This window comes from Prunus persica, chromosome G4 (genome assembly GCF_000346465.2).
Source record: "Prunus persica cultivar Lovell chromosome G4, Prunus_persica_NCBIv2, whole genome shotgun sequence".
NCBI lineage: Eukaryota > Viridiplantae > Streptophyta > Magnoliopsida > Rosales > Rosaceae > Prunus > Prunus persica.
The window spans coordinates 12,861,934-12,878,833 of NC_034012.1; the positions used below are offsets into that span (position 1 = coordinate 12,861,934).

Genomic DNA, 16,900 nt, shown 5'->3' on the forward strand with positions numbered 1-16,900 from the left:
GCCAATTACAAGATAGTGGAACTCATAAAAACAAGTCCAAACAAATGTAACAGTAAAAGCCCACTAGAAATAAAACTCGAAACATGCATAAAGTCTACAACTGGCATAAAGTCAGAGTCTAAAATTGACATAAAATCAGAGTACAAAATTGGCATAAAGCTAAAGCCAACCAAAAGCAGAAACACCACCAAAGCCAAAAAAAGCACCAAGAGGGAAACAACAACCAATCGAAGAACAAACTTGGGAAAACACTTCCCAAAGCCAAAAAAACCAACATCCTAAGCAAGGAAGGAGGTGGTAACAACCCAAGAATGGAAGGAGGTGGTGCAAGCACCCGGGCAAGAGCTATACACATCTTCCGAAGGGGACACGAAAAATTGTGCTTAGGATTAGTCGCTGTAGCCCATGAGGGTCGATAGATCCAAGAGGGAGATAGAGTCCTTGAAGAAGTCGTATAAGGAGGGAGGAATTTAAAGGGACCTGGGAAATTAAAAATAAAAAGAAAGAAAGATAACAGAGATGTAATGAAGAGGAAGACGGAAGATGGAAGATGGAAGATGGAAATTGGAAATTGGAAATTGAAATTGAAATTGAAAGGGGTACCAGGGAAGGAGGGGTAGTGACCACCTCCTCCCTTGCTGCGTTGAAAGACTGAGGGTTTGAAAGAGGGTGGGGCGCTAGGGTTTTGTCACTCTTGGCCTATGACCTCCTTGACTGGGGTTACATTAGATGTTGCCTCACTCAATTTGGTTTCAATAATGCTTGGTGTGATCGAGTTATAAATTGAATTACTAGCACTTCCTTCTCTATTATGATTAACGGCTCTTATCACGATCATTTTAAAGTTTCTTGAGGTATTAGGCAAGGAGACCCTTTATCTCCTTATATATTTTATCTTATGCATGGAACCGTTTATTAGACACTTTAACAATCTTGCCATGTCTCCCAAGAAACATGTGGGTTTTCATCCCCTGGTGTTTTTTGAATTTCTAATCTAGTTTTTGCAAATGGCTGTCTTATTTTTGCGACAGCTACCTTGAAGGCTGCAAATAACATTAACAATTTACTCGAAAATTTCTCTAAAGTCTCAGGGCAAAAAATTAACTTACATAAATCCACGGTTTATTTCTCTGCTAATGTTCCTACAAGAGCCAGAACTATCCTTTCTAACCTCCTCCAGATCCAACATAAACTACTTTAGGCCGGTATCCTGGCATTCACAACATTGTTTTATGGAAAGATCCAGACAATGATAAACTCATGATAGACATAAACCGAAATAAGTTTGCTGGTTGGAATGCCATAAGGAAGACTTAATTAAGGCTAGTGTCTTTGCGATTCCTAACCATACTCTTTCTTGTTTTAAATGCCATAAGGAAGTTAGTAAGGAAATAAATAACTGCAGCAGACATTTTTTCTGGGGTAATGGGAATAAAGTCCCCTCATGGAAGGCCTTGGGGTTCGTTCAGCTACTCATTTGAATAAGGCTGCTCTAGCTAAACTTGGTTGGATCTATTTATTTGATAATTCCAACTGGTGGTCTCAAATAGTAAAATATTGAAAGAAAGATTGTTTCCTTTCTGTTAAGAAGAAGGCTTCAGTCTCTTGCTTGGAAGGCTATTTTAGATGCTCGTTCTATTCTGATCAAAGGTTTGTAGTGGACTGTGGGTAATGGGCAATCTATTCTGTTTTGGACTACCAATTGGGTTTTCCCTTTTCCTCTCCTTGATTTGTTTTTATTTTATTTTTTTATTTGCACATGATTAATATTGATTATAATGTTTTAGTTTATGATTTTATCCACAATTGAACTTGGGACAGAGAAAAACGTCTGGAAGTCCTTGATGAAGATATATTGGAGAAAATCATAAATATCCCCTACCCATTTCCCCATGCATGATCGGTTGATTTGGGGGCCTAGCCCTAATGGAAAGTTTACTATTAAAAGTGCTTACAATGTTCAATTGCAGGATGAACTCATCTACCCTAAAGTTGATCTCCTTAAGAAAATGTGGAGGATTTTCATGCCTCCTAAGGTGCAACTTTTTTCATGGTTATTTATAAGGAAAAGAATCCAAGTTGTTGGCACTCAAAACTAGACGACTAGTAGTAGGCCCAACTTAAAGATGAGGTGTGATATGATCTGCCTTTGATAGGCGACGGTGATATGCAAAGAAAGAAATGGCATAACAGTATGTAAGACTTAAGGCATCGACCGAAGGCCCTCTGATGCTAAAGTTAGTCGAAGGAGAGAGGAGTTAGCTATTGACAAAGTAAGGGCATAAGTGTCAAATAACTATCACCTTGTACCCTGGGGGCAAGGGGCTCTATTTATAAAGGTTTTGGATGTCCTCTTGGTATGAGGTTTCAATATGGGACTCGTGGGAGTAGCCTGGGAGGCTGCCACGTGTCCCAACGAATATGCCATTGAGGAACCAGAGAGATTCCTACAAGATACCTTATGGGAGGCTGAATTGGTAGGGGGTGCCGAGGACGCCTGCCGATTGTCAGCCGTGAGCATGTGCGATTGGCCGCGAATATGCAATCGGTCGTGGGTGTCGAGGGCACCTATTGATTAGGAGGCTGGGCTTGCCAACATGGGCTACTAGGCTCTGCTTGGTGTTAGGTCCCTTCCATGTGTCATGGCATGAGAGGCCGGTCAGATATAGTACAAATAGAAGTCCTCCAAGTTCCTGATTGAGAAGAGACTTCTTGGTTGGGGACTTTCACATGTCTTCGGAATTCTGACCCAAACCTCGATATAGAGATTTGAACCAGTTATTCGTAGTTGTCGATGATAGTCTTGTAGTCCCCTAAGTCCCCAATCGAGGGGGCGATTGGAAGAGGGATGCTTGGACCATGGCTACCAAACGGTAGGCTTACGGTGGTGGTTTATGGTTGTTGGTTCTGACAGTCGGCAAGTGAAGTCGAACGGAAGGGTGAGTGAAGACTCAACCCTGCACGTTTGTCATTCAGCAAGCAATGATGAACGAATTGGGATGGGAGTAAGGACCCAACTCTGCACGGCTGCCGTTCAACATACAGTGATGAACATATTGTGATGGGAACATGAGACATTGGCCTTTTTCAGTAAGGCCTTTACAACCCAATGCTAGTTGGAAGATGTGCAGTTGGGTTAAAGGGTCTTTAACCCCTCTGTAGAATAGCACCCTGAGGGGTTGTTTGGTACGATGGACTGTCATGGACTAGACTAAATCCTGGGACCGTATTGGATTAGCTCGGATTGGCCTAAGTTGGATTAAGTACTGACCTACGTTTGGTGCTGCATCAGACTAAGAAGCTGGATTGTAAAAATAGTGAAGACTTATGTTTGGTGCTGTGTTAGACTAAAAAATAATTATTTTAATATTTAATTTTAATTAGAAATTTTAACCTAAAAATAGATACATATAAAACTATACATAACTTTTAAAAAAATTAAATAAAAAATTAAATAAAAAATTGAAAATTATAAATATACTGTAGCATTTTGTGCTTTCTTTTTTTATTCTTAATACTTTTAGGCATTTATAGCTTTTTTTATCTCAAACATATCATTACCCAAAGCCCATTTTAATACCATTGCTTAAGACCCAAACCCATAAATAGATCTATAAAAAAAATATTAGGAAACGATGTTGTCACCCAAACATATCTTCTTCTTCCTCGTGAGCACCGCTCTCTCTCTCTCTCTCTCTCTCTTTTCTCTCCCTCCCTCTCTCTTTCACTCTCTCAGCTAGATATACTGGGTTTTAAATCAATACAATCTCATCATCATTGTTTCTTCGTGGAAAGATAGTTAAGGATTGAAAGAGACATTGATGGGTGCATATCCTGGACGTGCCATGAGCTTCATTACCAAAAGATCCAATCTAGACGCTCCGACTGTAAGACCAACTATTAATTTTATGAAAGGACAATTTTTGCATCAAGATTCAGTTATTTTTACAAGATCCATGCTTCTTAGGAGATGAATATGTGAGTGGCTTGGGATTCTCGGTGCTGGGTTTGTGTGCGTGGCTTGAAGGTGGTGGTTATGGGAGAAGAAATTTGGGGGCAGCACTAGGCTTTGGGTTCTGCCACAGTCGATTGCGTCTATGGTGGTGTGGTTTTGATTCAAGCCAAGGAAATCCATCGGACTCACATGTTCAAAATAATACGCTCGTTATTTTGCGATCCCAATTTCGAGCTCTCTATATTAGACATATGAGTCCCCCTTTTTTTTTTTTTTTTTTTTTAAAACTGTTGGACAATATAGTCTCATTTAAGTTAATCCCTTCTTTTGCGAAACATGGGCTTCAAGTGCTATTTAACACAGTCTAATCCAATGAGGCACAGTGAGACATACCAAACATGCCCTGAGGGTTCGAACGTCTTCCTGCATGTAGGTTCTGATCCGATCAGAGAATGGTCTAAGCTAAAGCTTCCCCTAGGTTGGTTATTCAAAGAATGGTCCAAACTGAAGAGGATTCGAACTGCAGGAGTGGTAGATGGTGGGTCATCGTATCACGACCTGCCGAACGGCAAGGTGATAGCTGACTAGCATTAAGCCTCTGGTCTGCATGGCCTACCGTTTGATAGGTGTTCCTAACACTCTCTGTCTTCCCAGTTTTTGGTAGGTGTCTTCCTGGTTTTTTTTACCTGCCGTTCAATAGTGCCTGTGATCCTGTTGAGAAAGCTTTGGTCTTTCCGAACGGCAGGAGAGGGTAGTTCCGAGGAAGATAGTTATGTAGTCTAGGTGATGACTTTAGACCGAGCACGTCCATGTGCTGATCGTTGAGTTTGTCGTTGACCCGGATCGGCAATGGTCACCGTTGCTCGCATCGGTCGTTCCATCTGTCTCAATAGTCTTAGTAGACTAGGAATTCCTGATATCGTTCTTTCGAAGAAGGCATGAATAGGTGTTGAAAGGTGGAAGGCTTGGCGGCTGCCATTTACTTCCCCTTATCATGACCGTTGGACTTAGGCACTGTCTTGAGCGACTGCTCCTATCGATGTTGCATGGTCTGTTTGAGGTCGTTTTGTAGCTTTGCCGAGTGCATTTGTTGCTCGTGCAGCTGCCTCTGAGTGTTGTCAACTTGGAAGAGAGATGTTGTTGTGCTCATGCATCTTCACCTTGTGCTACCGTAGGGATTCTATTTGAGCCAAGAGGTTGGCTTCAGTAGTGCTTTGCCGAGCAGATGTCTCTGGCAATAGCGTGTTGGCAGAGGAGCAGGGCTTGCTCCAATGTTAAGGCCGAAGATATGGCCATCGAGTGCGAGGGATGAAGGTGTATTCATCTTCGCTCAGCAAAGATATGGGTCAATCAGTGATGCTTCTCACAGATGGCGACAATCTGTTGGTGCTCAAAACTAGATGACCAGTATTCGGCCCAACTTAAAGATGAGGTGTGATATGATCTGCCTTCGGTAGAAACTTTTCTTCGGCATGCTGAGGGTGATCTGCAAAGAGAGAAAAGGAAAAGTAGTATGTAAGACCTAACGCACCGATGTGGTACCAGCTAAAGGCCCTCCGATGTTAAAGTTAGCCGAAAGAGAGAGGAGTTAGCTATTGACAAAGTAAGGGCATAAGTATCAAATACAAATAGCTGTTACCTTGTACCTTGAGGGCAAGATGCTCTATTTATAGAGGTTTTGAGTGTCCTCTTGGTGTGAGGTTTTGATGTGCCAACCAACATGCAATTGGTCGTGGGTGCTGAGGGCACCTACCAATTGCGAGGCTAGGCTTGCCAGCATGGGCTACTGGGCCCTGCTTGGTGTTAGGTCTTTTCCACATGTCATGGGATGATAGGCCGGTCATATATGGTACAAACACAAGTGAGAAGTCATTTGCATAGGTTTCTTTCTCATGTTAACCCTGAGTGTCCCCTGTGCAACAATCAAAGTGAAACTATTAATCAACTATTTTTAAGTGCTTTTTTGCTACAAGTATTTGGAGATGTACCTTAATCCTTCATGTAACTCTTCAGCCTGATTTTGATAGGATTACTTGGTTGTCTACCCTCTCAAGTAAATCAATTGGTGATCACTTGAATACTCTCACTAAAGCTTTACTGATTTGCTGGGAAATTTGGGATTCTCGAAACAAATGTGTTTTTCAAAATGTTCCTCTCCATCCTGCGAAGGCCCTAAATGTTGCTGGTCAAATTGGTATGAACTAGTGGAAACAAAATTCCAAATCTTCTTTAAGGTTGCAGTGCGTGACTGACATCAAATGGGAGCCTCCTCCCATGGACTGGGTTAAAATTAATTTCGATGGACATGTGTTGTTAGCAAGTGCTAAAAATATTGGTCAAGCTTCAATAACTATTGGTGAATGTCTTGCCTTGCCCATGCCGTCCATAATGGTTGGCATAAGGTTTTCGTGGAGGGAGACTCTAAACTCGTTATGGATTGCATCAACTAGGCGGTTTCTATTCCTTGGGGTATTATGATGTTAGTTCAAGATATTTGGCTGCTGGTTTCGTCTTGTGAAGAAATTTCTTTTAATCATGCCTTTAGGGAAGCCAATTTTACTGATGATGTTGTAGCTGATTTAGGTCATGGCCTTTCTTTGTCCCGTCATTTGTGGGAGCATGGACTGCCGCTGAATTGTTCGTTTCTTTTTTATTTTGATTTATTTGGACCTGTGTGTCCTCATGGTTTCATATTGTAATTGTCTCTCTATAAAAAATAAATAAAAAACTCTCTAGTGCCGTGAAATTTTCTTTATTGTTTGTTTTAAGAAATGTAAGGATTTAAAAATAAATGAACCAAAAGAACAAAATCAACCCTGTGATTAATAGTGCGGTCAAAAGAGTATATGAAAATCGATATTGGTTCATTACAACGGCCATTGTGAGTGCTACTAAGTCCTTCGATGCCTTTAATCGATAACCTGGATTACGATGGATTTCGTGCATGCAAATATCTTACAATCTCAACAAATTGTGCCAATACAAAACCCCATTTTAATCTAAAGATTCATGAGTGGATTTTAGTACTTCAACCTATCCACCACGACCACAAAACAATTAATACTCTCACTTTGTGTTAGAATAAGATCATTTACCATTAAACCACTTCATGTCTTCATTTCAACCAAATAAAGAACTTCGATAAAAATAAAACAAGTTTAGTCAATCCTAAGGGTGATTGATACAAAGGCAATGTACAAACTAAAAATACTTGTGACAGAGCAAACTGATACAATCCATGATTGCAAACGCTGTGCCAAAAATCAGCCACCATTCATCTTCTTGGAAGAGTATCTGAAAACAAAAAATCATGGAAGGGTGGACCTGCGAGAAGGTGAACGCCAAATTTCACAAGGCATCTATACAAAATATAGCATAATGTTGCATACTTAATTATACACTGCGTTTACCAGTTCATAATTCTAGCCCATTCTGGTTCGTGCATACTTTTCTTTTTAAACAAAAATGAAATAAAAAATCATTTTCAACTAGCAACAGGATGTGATGGTACAGATGAATTGATATATTGATCACAGTTCTTGTCGATGCTCTGAGAAGAAGTTTAAGTAAATCCTTGTAACTATTTCAGGGTTTTAGTAAAACAGGTTTTGATAAAGGATCCTAACCTTCTTGTCCGCCAAGAATATAAAACGGAACATGTGCAATCATCTTCGTTGCACCATCACTCCACTTGACAGTGCCTGGGTTCTGCATTTGTCCATGTGAAGGTCGTGAAGGACCCAATACAGACAAGGAAATTGCAGGTTCGGTCATTAAACCCAAATAATCACGAGCCCGCCGCCAGACCCTCACATCAGATATTCGAGACCGAGCCACCTGGGGATACAAAACAATTTACTAGGCGTGAACTGATGGGGGAATTTTGGCAGCACATTATGCTACAAAGGAAATAAAACATAGACACTACTCTGATAAGGAAATAGCAAAGCTTATGAGCTTATGGTCAAAACTGAAAGTCAAACCTTGCCCAAGGAAACCCGTGCCCTAGGCAGCAATTCACGATGGTTGGTAGCCAGCTTTGCAATGGCCGTAACAACAAAACATAGAAGCCTTGATTGGGATGACTTTCTGGAAGTTTGGCTATCTGAGCTAAAGACTGACTCCTGTCCGAGGCCTAGACGGCTTCATAAGAAAACAAAAAGAGAAGAAAAATGTCAGCAAACAAGAGGTTGCCATTGCTAAGGACATATATGAGACAAATCAAACAACGGTTTTATCTGTTACCTAGATGCAAGGTTTTCATACAGGAGTAGCTCTAAACCCTCAAAAAGCTCACGAGCTTCATCTTTGTGTGATCCTCCACCCCCACCATGCTCTCCGATGGCCCAACACAATTGTAATGCCAACTCTGTCTATGGAAAAAGAAAAATGTAATACACTCTACATGGAAATACGAGACCTACAAACTTCAACAAATGATGAGGTAATCAACTGACCTTTTCAGGGCTGTCATAGGCTTCCCCAAGCCTGTCCATTATAGGCTTCTGCAAAGATTGAAATCACATTGTAAACTTTCAATCAAGAACAGTAGAAAATATCTTACAATAACATGTTAGTAAAGTTAGGCATGAGTCTACTACAAGGCATGTATCCAGTATATTTTTCTCAATTTCCATTTTGCCCTTTAAATTTAAACCATATAATTAAGGTTTGAACGAAAACCCACAAGAACTGAAATCCATTACTCCCACCTGCTATCTGGTCAAAATTGTGCACCTCATAATTTCTAATTACATAACTTGAAAGCCTGCTGTGTCACCAACAGTTGCTAATAAATTGAAAAGCAACATAGATAATTGAAAGAAATCGAACAATAATAAATGACTGAAGTAAAATTGTTTTTGCGACACTACCTTCAAAAGTGCAATAAAATCTGGAGAGCGCTGAAATGCAGCAAGCATGAATTCTAAAAGCCTCTTACGAACCTACAGAAATGCATAAATTCTCATAAATAAGATTCTCCATCTCTTGGAAATCGCATGAGTTACACATACATCATGATGATTCCAAAGTGACAAAGGATGATAAGAGAACAGGCATCATGCAATCAGATTTCACAGAAGTTCACAAGAAAAGTTTATGATACATAACTATAAAGAATAATTCAAGCTCAAACCATGCATATAATATGAAAATGAGTAAAGAAGAAAAGTATCAACACCCATATATACCAGGGTAGCACCAAACCTTTTTTTTTTTGGGTGCACCAAACCCTTTTTTTTTTGGGTACACCAAATCAAGGATACTGAATCGTAAGAAACAAGAATGATGCAAATATTCAGCTTCTTGAAACTATAACAGTCTCCAATCATCATTGTCCATCATAAAAAGAGGACCAACTATCTTGGGTGAGTCGTGTGACTGGTGACTCTAGTGCCTCAAGTGTGACAAGATCAAAGAAAATGACATCATTAAGGGCATCATTGTGATACTGGCCAATGATCCTTGCAGAATCAAGTCAAATGAAGTGCATCTGATGATTGGTCCATTTCTATGCATCAATAATCATAATATCGTGCACATCTTTCTGTACAGTCTGCTAGGATGCCAAAAGAGCATTGCAACAACCTCAGCACAAGAAAACTTAAAATTTATTTAAATGGATACGCACCTCATATGAATAAATTTTGTCAGGAAATGGATACGCACCTCATATGAATAAATTTTGTCAGGAAATATTGTGGCATTTCGGGACATGAGTAGGGGAATCAATGCACAAACCAAAGCTGGAATAAAATAGAGAAAAATAACTTATGAGAACAGACAAAAGAAATAAGTTTCAAAAATAAAATCTGTAAACAATAAAATTGATACCAAATTCTATTGAAGAATCAGAGCTATATCTAACATACAATTATTGACATCACGCAGTGCTATAGAAAAATACACATCAAGAAACTGTGGTGCCATGCGTAGTATGTGTTTCAGCCTATCAGATTGAGGGGTATTAATTGCAGCCTGTAAAGCTGCAGCCATCCCAGGAGACGTCCAATGGCGTTCCTGAAATACAACATAAATAAAATTTGAGCATATTTTTCTCAAATGTTCAATTCTAAATGAACTTGATGCCATAAAGTAACGGTATCCAGTCATTTATAAAAATATGCTCAAATCTTGATTCAAATATTTCTGAGTGGTCCAAACCACAGACATTAAGAATCATGCTTAAAGGAATCAAATAACAAAAAACAAAAGTCCAGTAACAGACCACGTCAAAGTCTTTACTAAATTCCTTGCGATTACAAAAAAATAAATAAATATATAAAAGAGTTTATGTGATCATCTTGCATCTGCACTCAGTTGAAATGATAAAAAGGACGAATTAAACAAACTGCTTCAAAAATCTGTCCCACTTACCCATTACACCATTTAAGACAAGGAAAGAAAAAAGAGGATACAAATAAGAGAAATATTCTTTCATTTAAGACAAGGAAAGAAAAGAGGACACAAATAAGAGAAATATTCTTTTTCTGTACACTTAAAAAAATAAAAAATCTACTTTTCGATTGTATCCTAACCAAGTTTAAACATTGTGTCACTGCCACTGGCATTAAAACAGCTGTAAGCTGCTCCAGAATATGCAAATGAACATTAGTTTAGAAAGAAAAATCCTTACAGCGATGCCATCATTTTCATCCTTTAGAAGATCGAGAAACAGAGGGTCAGCAACATCAATTGTACTGCTGTCCTCTGATTCAGAATCTCCCCCTCCATCTCCTATTGTTGAACCAGTATATGCCTCATCCATAAGTGCGAGCAGCATCTGAATCAACATAAAAATGGTATGTTTACCAGCAGGATTTCTAAAGTTTCGGATAAACTCATGTAATTAAGTCTCAAAAATAACCTCAGGAGCTGTACTCTTCTGCATTGAGGCTATGCTGTTTCCAACCAGCGACCCTGAGCTCTTTTCTACCTTCTCCAATGCCACCACCAAAACTACAATATAGTTGAGATGAAAAATTATAAATCTCATGCAACTTTAAGAGGAAACTAAGAAAAAGAAATTTATTATAAAGTAAACACAGCCAAGCCCAGAATAACAGGGCTGCCATGATCAGAAAGTGCTTTATTGTTTGAAAGAAAAAACAAAAAGTTAAATAAGACTGTATGACTCTCTGATCATACAGTTACAAGTTCACAAGTGTACACTGAGTAGGACTAACTGTAGGAGTGCAAACCATCAGCAGCAATAAGACCTCGTTGTTTATATGCTAAATGGTGGGACTTTGCAACTGACATTTTGGCTTAAGTACTTCAAAATTATTTATGATGGCCGGAACAAATATTTCAAATCAATTTTTTCATAAACGATATCAGAAGTGTGTAGATAAAAGGATCAAAATAAATCCACAAAAAAACAAAAACGCATGCAAGACCGAACCAGAGTATAAGCTCTGTAAGGTTAAATAAGCCAAGAGATAATGTGCCATCAAAGAAATATGGCGAATACAAAAGATAAATGTGAACTGAATAATCAAACTCACTTGGCAAGTCCACTAAAGATGGAAATAATGGAAGAAATGACCCAGGAGACATCAATCCTGAAAAAACCTTCATAAATGATTTTTCTAATCTGCAGGGAAATTCACAAAGATGACAACAATTGGCTTCTCTTTATTTAGAAAATTTATCAAATCAAGTCATCCATTCACTATAAGGCCAAATGACAATTAGAAAATAATATTTGTAATGTACATATATTCAATGTGTCTGTGTACAAAGCTAACAATTTGGTCATATGTGATGTGACATGTTTATAAAAAGACCAAAGTATACATAGAAAAGGCATCTTTGAGCACAAAATCAAATAAGAGGTACCAAAGAACTCACTTTTCCCCATTCCACGCAATCAACTTTAACATCAACGGAAAGAACTGCAGACACATTGTTAAGGTTAGAGATACAGGATGGAGTTATTTCACAACATTCTGTAGGATACTGCTGATATTGAAAAAGGATCACATAAAAGGAAAAAGAAAAAAGAAAAAAGAGGAAAATAGAAGTATAAACTTATAAATGCAATTTGAAATACTTTGACTACAAGGGCACTGATTTTGTTTCAATTCATTTGGATATTTGATAGGCTTTACCATTATGAGAATATTATCAAGAAGCAAGAATTGTCAACTAACCCATGGTTTACATCAAAAATTACGAGAATGATTTAACTTTTTATATTTCATAGCTTTCAAAAGTTGAGTCAAGCATTGTAACTTAGACATGTTTACTAAGTGATTCTTTGTAATTTACATGTGAATGTAAGTGTTTATTGCAGTATATGCAAAACAACTACACAATTGCGAAGCGCCTCCAACACTTTTGAATAACATGAAAATACAAACTTGAACACCATATTTACTTTTGCTAACAGGTAGACATCATACTATTTCCTCACAAACAGAAAATGACGTAGATATCAGTCATACCTGAGGAAGTAAGGAAGGGAAAGAAGTTAAAAGTTTTTTCTTGTTGGCATTCAGAAAGTCAATGGTTGCTTCTGCAACAACAGGATCTGCAAACTCACTGCAACCAGATTAGAAAATTTGAAGTGTGATGGCCATCATATTTGTAGTTAGATTTCATACAAGAGAAATGGAAAATTTATGTAAGAATATAAGCAAGAAAAGAAATGCTCATTTCAACACCAAATGGAAAGTAAGGCAGATGATATTTCAGTTAGTGCATTTTCTAAAGTTTAGCATTTATAACTTTCTCTTTAAAGTACAAAAGAATCTAGAGAGTACTTTTCATGTCAATATGCTTCTTGTTGACTCTGTCCTTGATATGACATCATATTTAACATTTAACAGACACAGACCCTGACATGAGTCCATGGACAAGTATAGAGTTAAGAACATGTTCATCATCAGAACTGACATATTCAAAGAACAAATCAAGGTTTTGTAAAGGAGGACAAGGTGCACAAAGTATGTCATTCTTCATTTCATCTCCTGCATCAATCGACCCAAATATTGGAGCTTGAAATAGACCAATGGAACTTAGGTTTCATACTGGGAAAGTTTCAACACACTGAAGTAACAAATAAAAATCTTCCTTTCTTCCATTTTATCTTACAAAATTTCTAGAAGTTTGCAGGTTAATCTTGCCACAATTTTTTTTTTCCTTTTCTTGTAGTAAAAACCAAACAAATGATTATGATGGAGCAACTGACTACGAAAGAGCAACTTCCATATCATACAACTAATTACTAGGTAGATGTCAACATAGATAAAGGAGAAACCCAATTTCACTCGATATCATATACTTTTAAGCAGCCTAAAAAATAATCTGAAATGCTGTAGATCATTTACCGACTCAAGCATGAACGGAAGAATGTCCTGAGACTGGGATCAGCATCATGTAGAACTCTCTCTCCAAAATCAAGGTAAAATTGAAGAATGGCCTGGCAAAAAAATCAGGGTAATAAAAGTTTGAGCAAGGCATCTTCCAAAAAGAAAATTTATCATACACGCAAACCTCAACATTGGAAAGAAAAAGGTAACACCAAAAAAAAAGACGGAGATGGTGGATATGACTCTTTACCATATCCACTGTTGTGGCTTTGTCAATAAAATGTTCTCAGACCAATAAAAAAGATGACACGAAAACTGAAATAGTTATTATACCATAACAGAAAATAAGAGTTAAACTATTCTTTCCGTGGTCAATGAAAAAAGAAAACAAAAGGACTTCTGAAAATCAACATCTACTAGACACTGAAAGAAGAGATTCTCTTTTACATTCTTATCGTTTTCCCATAGATTAGTGAAACTTCTCCAGAAAACCCTTCATCTTATTGCTTACATAAGTGCAAGCCCTAGTGAACAAGCATTCATTTGTTATCTTACAAGGGAAAGCACAGACCTTAGGGAACCCAGTAGAAAGCACTTCCAATTTATTTTCAAAATGAATCACGAGTTATTTACACCAACAATCCATTGGGTTTTTGGCTTTTTCACAAAACCCCCTCAGGTTTACACGAACTCCCGAGGTTTCAGCATGGAAAAGTCAAATACTCAAATGGATATGAAACCTTAAGCATCACATATACCTATTTCTGGTGCTTTCTGTAAGCATCCCATATACCATTTTCTGTACCGTCTAAATTCTAAAAACACTACTTGACATTAATCAACAATTTTTTATTTTTTTTTGGGTTTCATTTCCTAGTATTTTCTCAGAAATTAGATAAAATGAAACAGTAACAACACAGGGCTGAGTAAAAAAATTAAAAACAATGGAAAAGATAAAACGAACCAGCAATAGAAGGCCAATAGAGGTTCGAGATTGAGACAGCGAAGCCACTGAGCGTTGAAAGAGCTTGTTAATCTGCGGATAAACTCTAGCCACCAAATCCTCTGAATTCTCAGCTTTACACAATTCATATAGCTTCTTCACCTAATCAACATTTAATTCAACCAAAAAAAACAATATTTTATTTTAAATCAGATAAATGGGGAAAAAAAAGAAGAAAAAAAGAAGCCTCTTAGTGTATGTTCGGTTCATAATTAAGCTCAGCTTTTGATTTTCCTTCCCCTTTTTCTCAAGAAACAAACAGAGAGTTTGGAAAATGATGAGAAAGAGAGAGAGAGAGAGAGGAATCACGGATTGGAGAAGAGAAGAATCGGAAGCAGGATCATTGGCGACGTTGGAGTCTCTGGCACTGCTCGATAAGGTTCTCAGATGCCAATCCCAATCGCGGTCTCTATCGCCCATTTCCTCCCTTTCTTTTTCTCAAAAACAAAATCCCAAGCGTTTTTTTCTTTTCTTTTTTGGTGCTACAAATCTCAAGTGTTTTCGTAGCAAAATTCGAAACAGAAATTTTGATTTATTTCAATTGAAGCAAAGGTCTAAAACATTAACGAGAGAGAGAGAGAGAGAGATCGTTGGGGAAACTCACAGCAAGCACACGCTGAAAAGTGAAAACAACCGCTCGCTGTGTGAAACGGCGGGTCGTTACGTGAAGTTAATTCATGTCGTTCAATGTACCCGGGAGTTTATTATTATTTTTTCTTTAAGCTTATTATCACAAAACGTCCCTGATGTTTACGAGATTGCATTCTTAATTTTTTTTTTTGTCATTCGTGGTCATCAACGTTAGTATGTATGATCACAAATGGTCCTTGCCGTTAGGTTCCGTCAAAAACTTTGTTAGTTTGCTGACGTGGCATATATGTATATCACAAAACATTCTTGAGGTTCACACACCTATCACAAATGGTCCTTATGAAATTTTTTAATTTTTTAAAATTAAAATTCATAAATTTTTTGTTTTCTTTTTAAAATTTTATGAATTATAATTATTTTAAAATAGATATTAAATTTTAAATACATGTGACACTATATTATTGTAGATGTTTGCTCCATATATATGCCACATCAACAAACTAATGAAGTTTTTAAAAATAATTTAAATTTTATAAAATTTAAAAATGAAATAAAACTAAAGGTTTAGGGTTCATAAATGGTCCTCAAGATTAAAATCCTTCTATAAATGATTTTTTCATTTATAAGTAATTTTAAAAAGAAAACCAAAATTTTATGAATTTTAAATTAAAAAATAAAAAAAATTCATAGGGACCATTTGTGATAAGTTTGTAAACCTCAGGGATGTTTTGTGATATATATGTATGCCACGTCAGCAAACTAACAGAGTTTTTGACATAACCTAACGGTAGGGACCATTTGTGATTGCACATATTAACCTTGAGGACCATAAGTGACGCAAAAAAATATTAAGAATGCAATCTGATAGTTTCGTAAACCTTAGGGACGTTTTGTGATAATAAGCTTTTTCTTTATGGAAGCGATATTGGGTAGCGGTAGGCACGGTTTGGTCCGGTTTTGACAAAAAAATTATCCAAGGTTGTCCGGCAGCTTGCCTATAAACTAGTTCGATTTCTGATTTTGGACCGGAATCTTTTATATATATATATATATAATTTTTACAAAACCCAACTAAAATTTTATTTTTGGGGCTCAAAAATTCAAAAACAACTCAATTTCATGCAAATGAAGGTGATTGGGCCTAGAAGAAAAAAAGATGATTTCAACTTGGACTTGAAAAAAGATTAGTTATGGGCTTAGAACTTTAGCATTGAGCTTAAATATTTTATTAATAAATTTAAAAATACACAGCTAGTTAGGCTCAACTCGGTTCAATTTTTTCACTACAAGAATCAAAATAACCGGACCCAACCGGTCTGTCTGGTTTTTTATCAACCCAATTTTTTTTCCCTTTTTTCAGCCCAATTCAACTCAATTTTCTAGTTTAAATGCCCACTCCTAATATTGGGTTTGTGAAATTTAACTTATATGTGCACGAGTAAATTCTTACTACTTCATCTACAAGCTCCTTACCTAGAACTATTTATTGTACTAAAATGAAAATTCAAATAATTAAGACTTTCTACTAACTTTTGTCGGATGTAATAAAAAATAAAATAAAACCTTAAGATCTATGGGATGCCTCGCCTCTCTTCGTGAATCAGAACTCTGCTCACGTTATTAAAAATAAAAAAGTTAATTTAAGCAAATTTATGTCATGGAAAGTGCATAATAATATCATTCTTCGGGTTTTAAAAATTGAAAATTGAAAAAAATATATTATTTTATTTATAAAGAAAACATTAAAATTTAATATATATTATTAAAAAAAGAAATAAACTTGAAGTTAAGATATCAATATAATAATATTATGTATTATTTTACTATAAAATAAATAGAATTTTATTAAATGAGATTTAAACGGATTGACCCATTGGACTTCGGGCAGGGCCTTGTCTCGGCACAAACCAAATGCTTCTTAAAATTATCACCACTTAACTAGTTGAGGAAAACCTGAGTTCAATTTATGACAGCATTTGTGTAACACTATTTCTTTTAAAGAAATTGGAAAAAAACCCAGCAATAATATATATG

At 36.9% G+C, this 16,900-nt stretch overlaps 1 protein-coding gene across 1 annotated transcript; it reads right to left on the bottom strand.

The window, feature by feature from the left end:
- On the bottom strand, positions 6,819-14,922 carry LOC18781392 (AP-5 complex subunit zeta-1). The gene is made up of 16 exons (XM_007213881.2): positions 14,585-14,922; positions 14,237-14,377; positions 13,291-13,382; positions 12,406-12,502; positions 11,810-11,853; positions 11,464-11,552; positions 10,824-10,915; positions 10,593-10,739; positions 9,829-9,976; positions 9,626-9,702; positions 8,830-8,901; positions 8,413-8,460; positions 8,201-8,328; positions 7,939-8,098; positions 7,582-7,792; positions 6,819-7,279 (listed from the first exon to the last, which is right to left on the bottom strand). The coding sequence occupies exons 1-16, from the start codon at positions 14,693-14,695 to the stop codon at positions 7,230-7,232; spliced, it is 1,707 nt and encodes a 568-aa protein (XP_007213943.1). The 5' UTR covers positions 14,696-14,922; the 3' UTR covers positions 6,819-7,229.

Coding starts and splice junctions, on each gene's coding strand:
- LOC18781392 (XM_007213881.2), bottom strand. CDS start 14,695: ATGGGCGATAGAGACCGCGATTGGGATTGGCATCTGAGAACCTTATCG. Junction 9,703..9,828: donor ACTGCGTGATGTCAATAATT/GTATGTTAGATA, acceptor ATTTTATTCCAG/CTTTGGTTTGTGCATTGATT. Junction 8,461..8,829: donor ATTTTATTGCACTTTTGAAG/GTAGTGTCGCAA, acceptor CAATCTTTGCAG/AAGCCTATAATGGACAGGCT.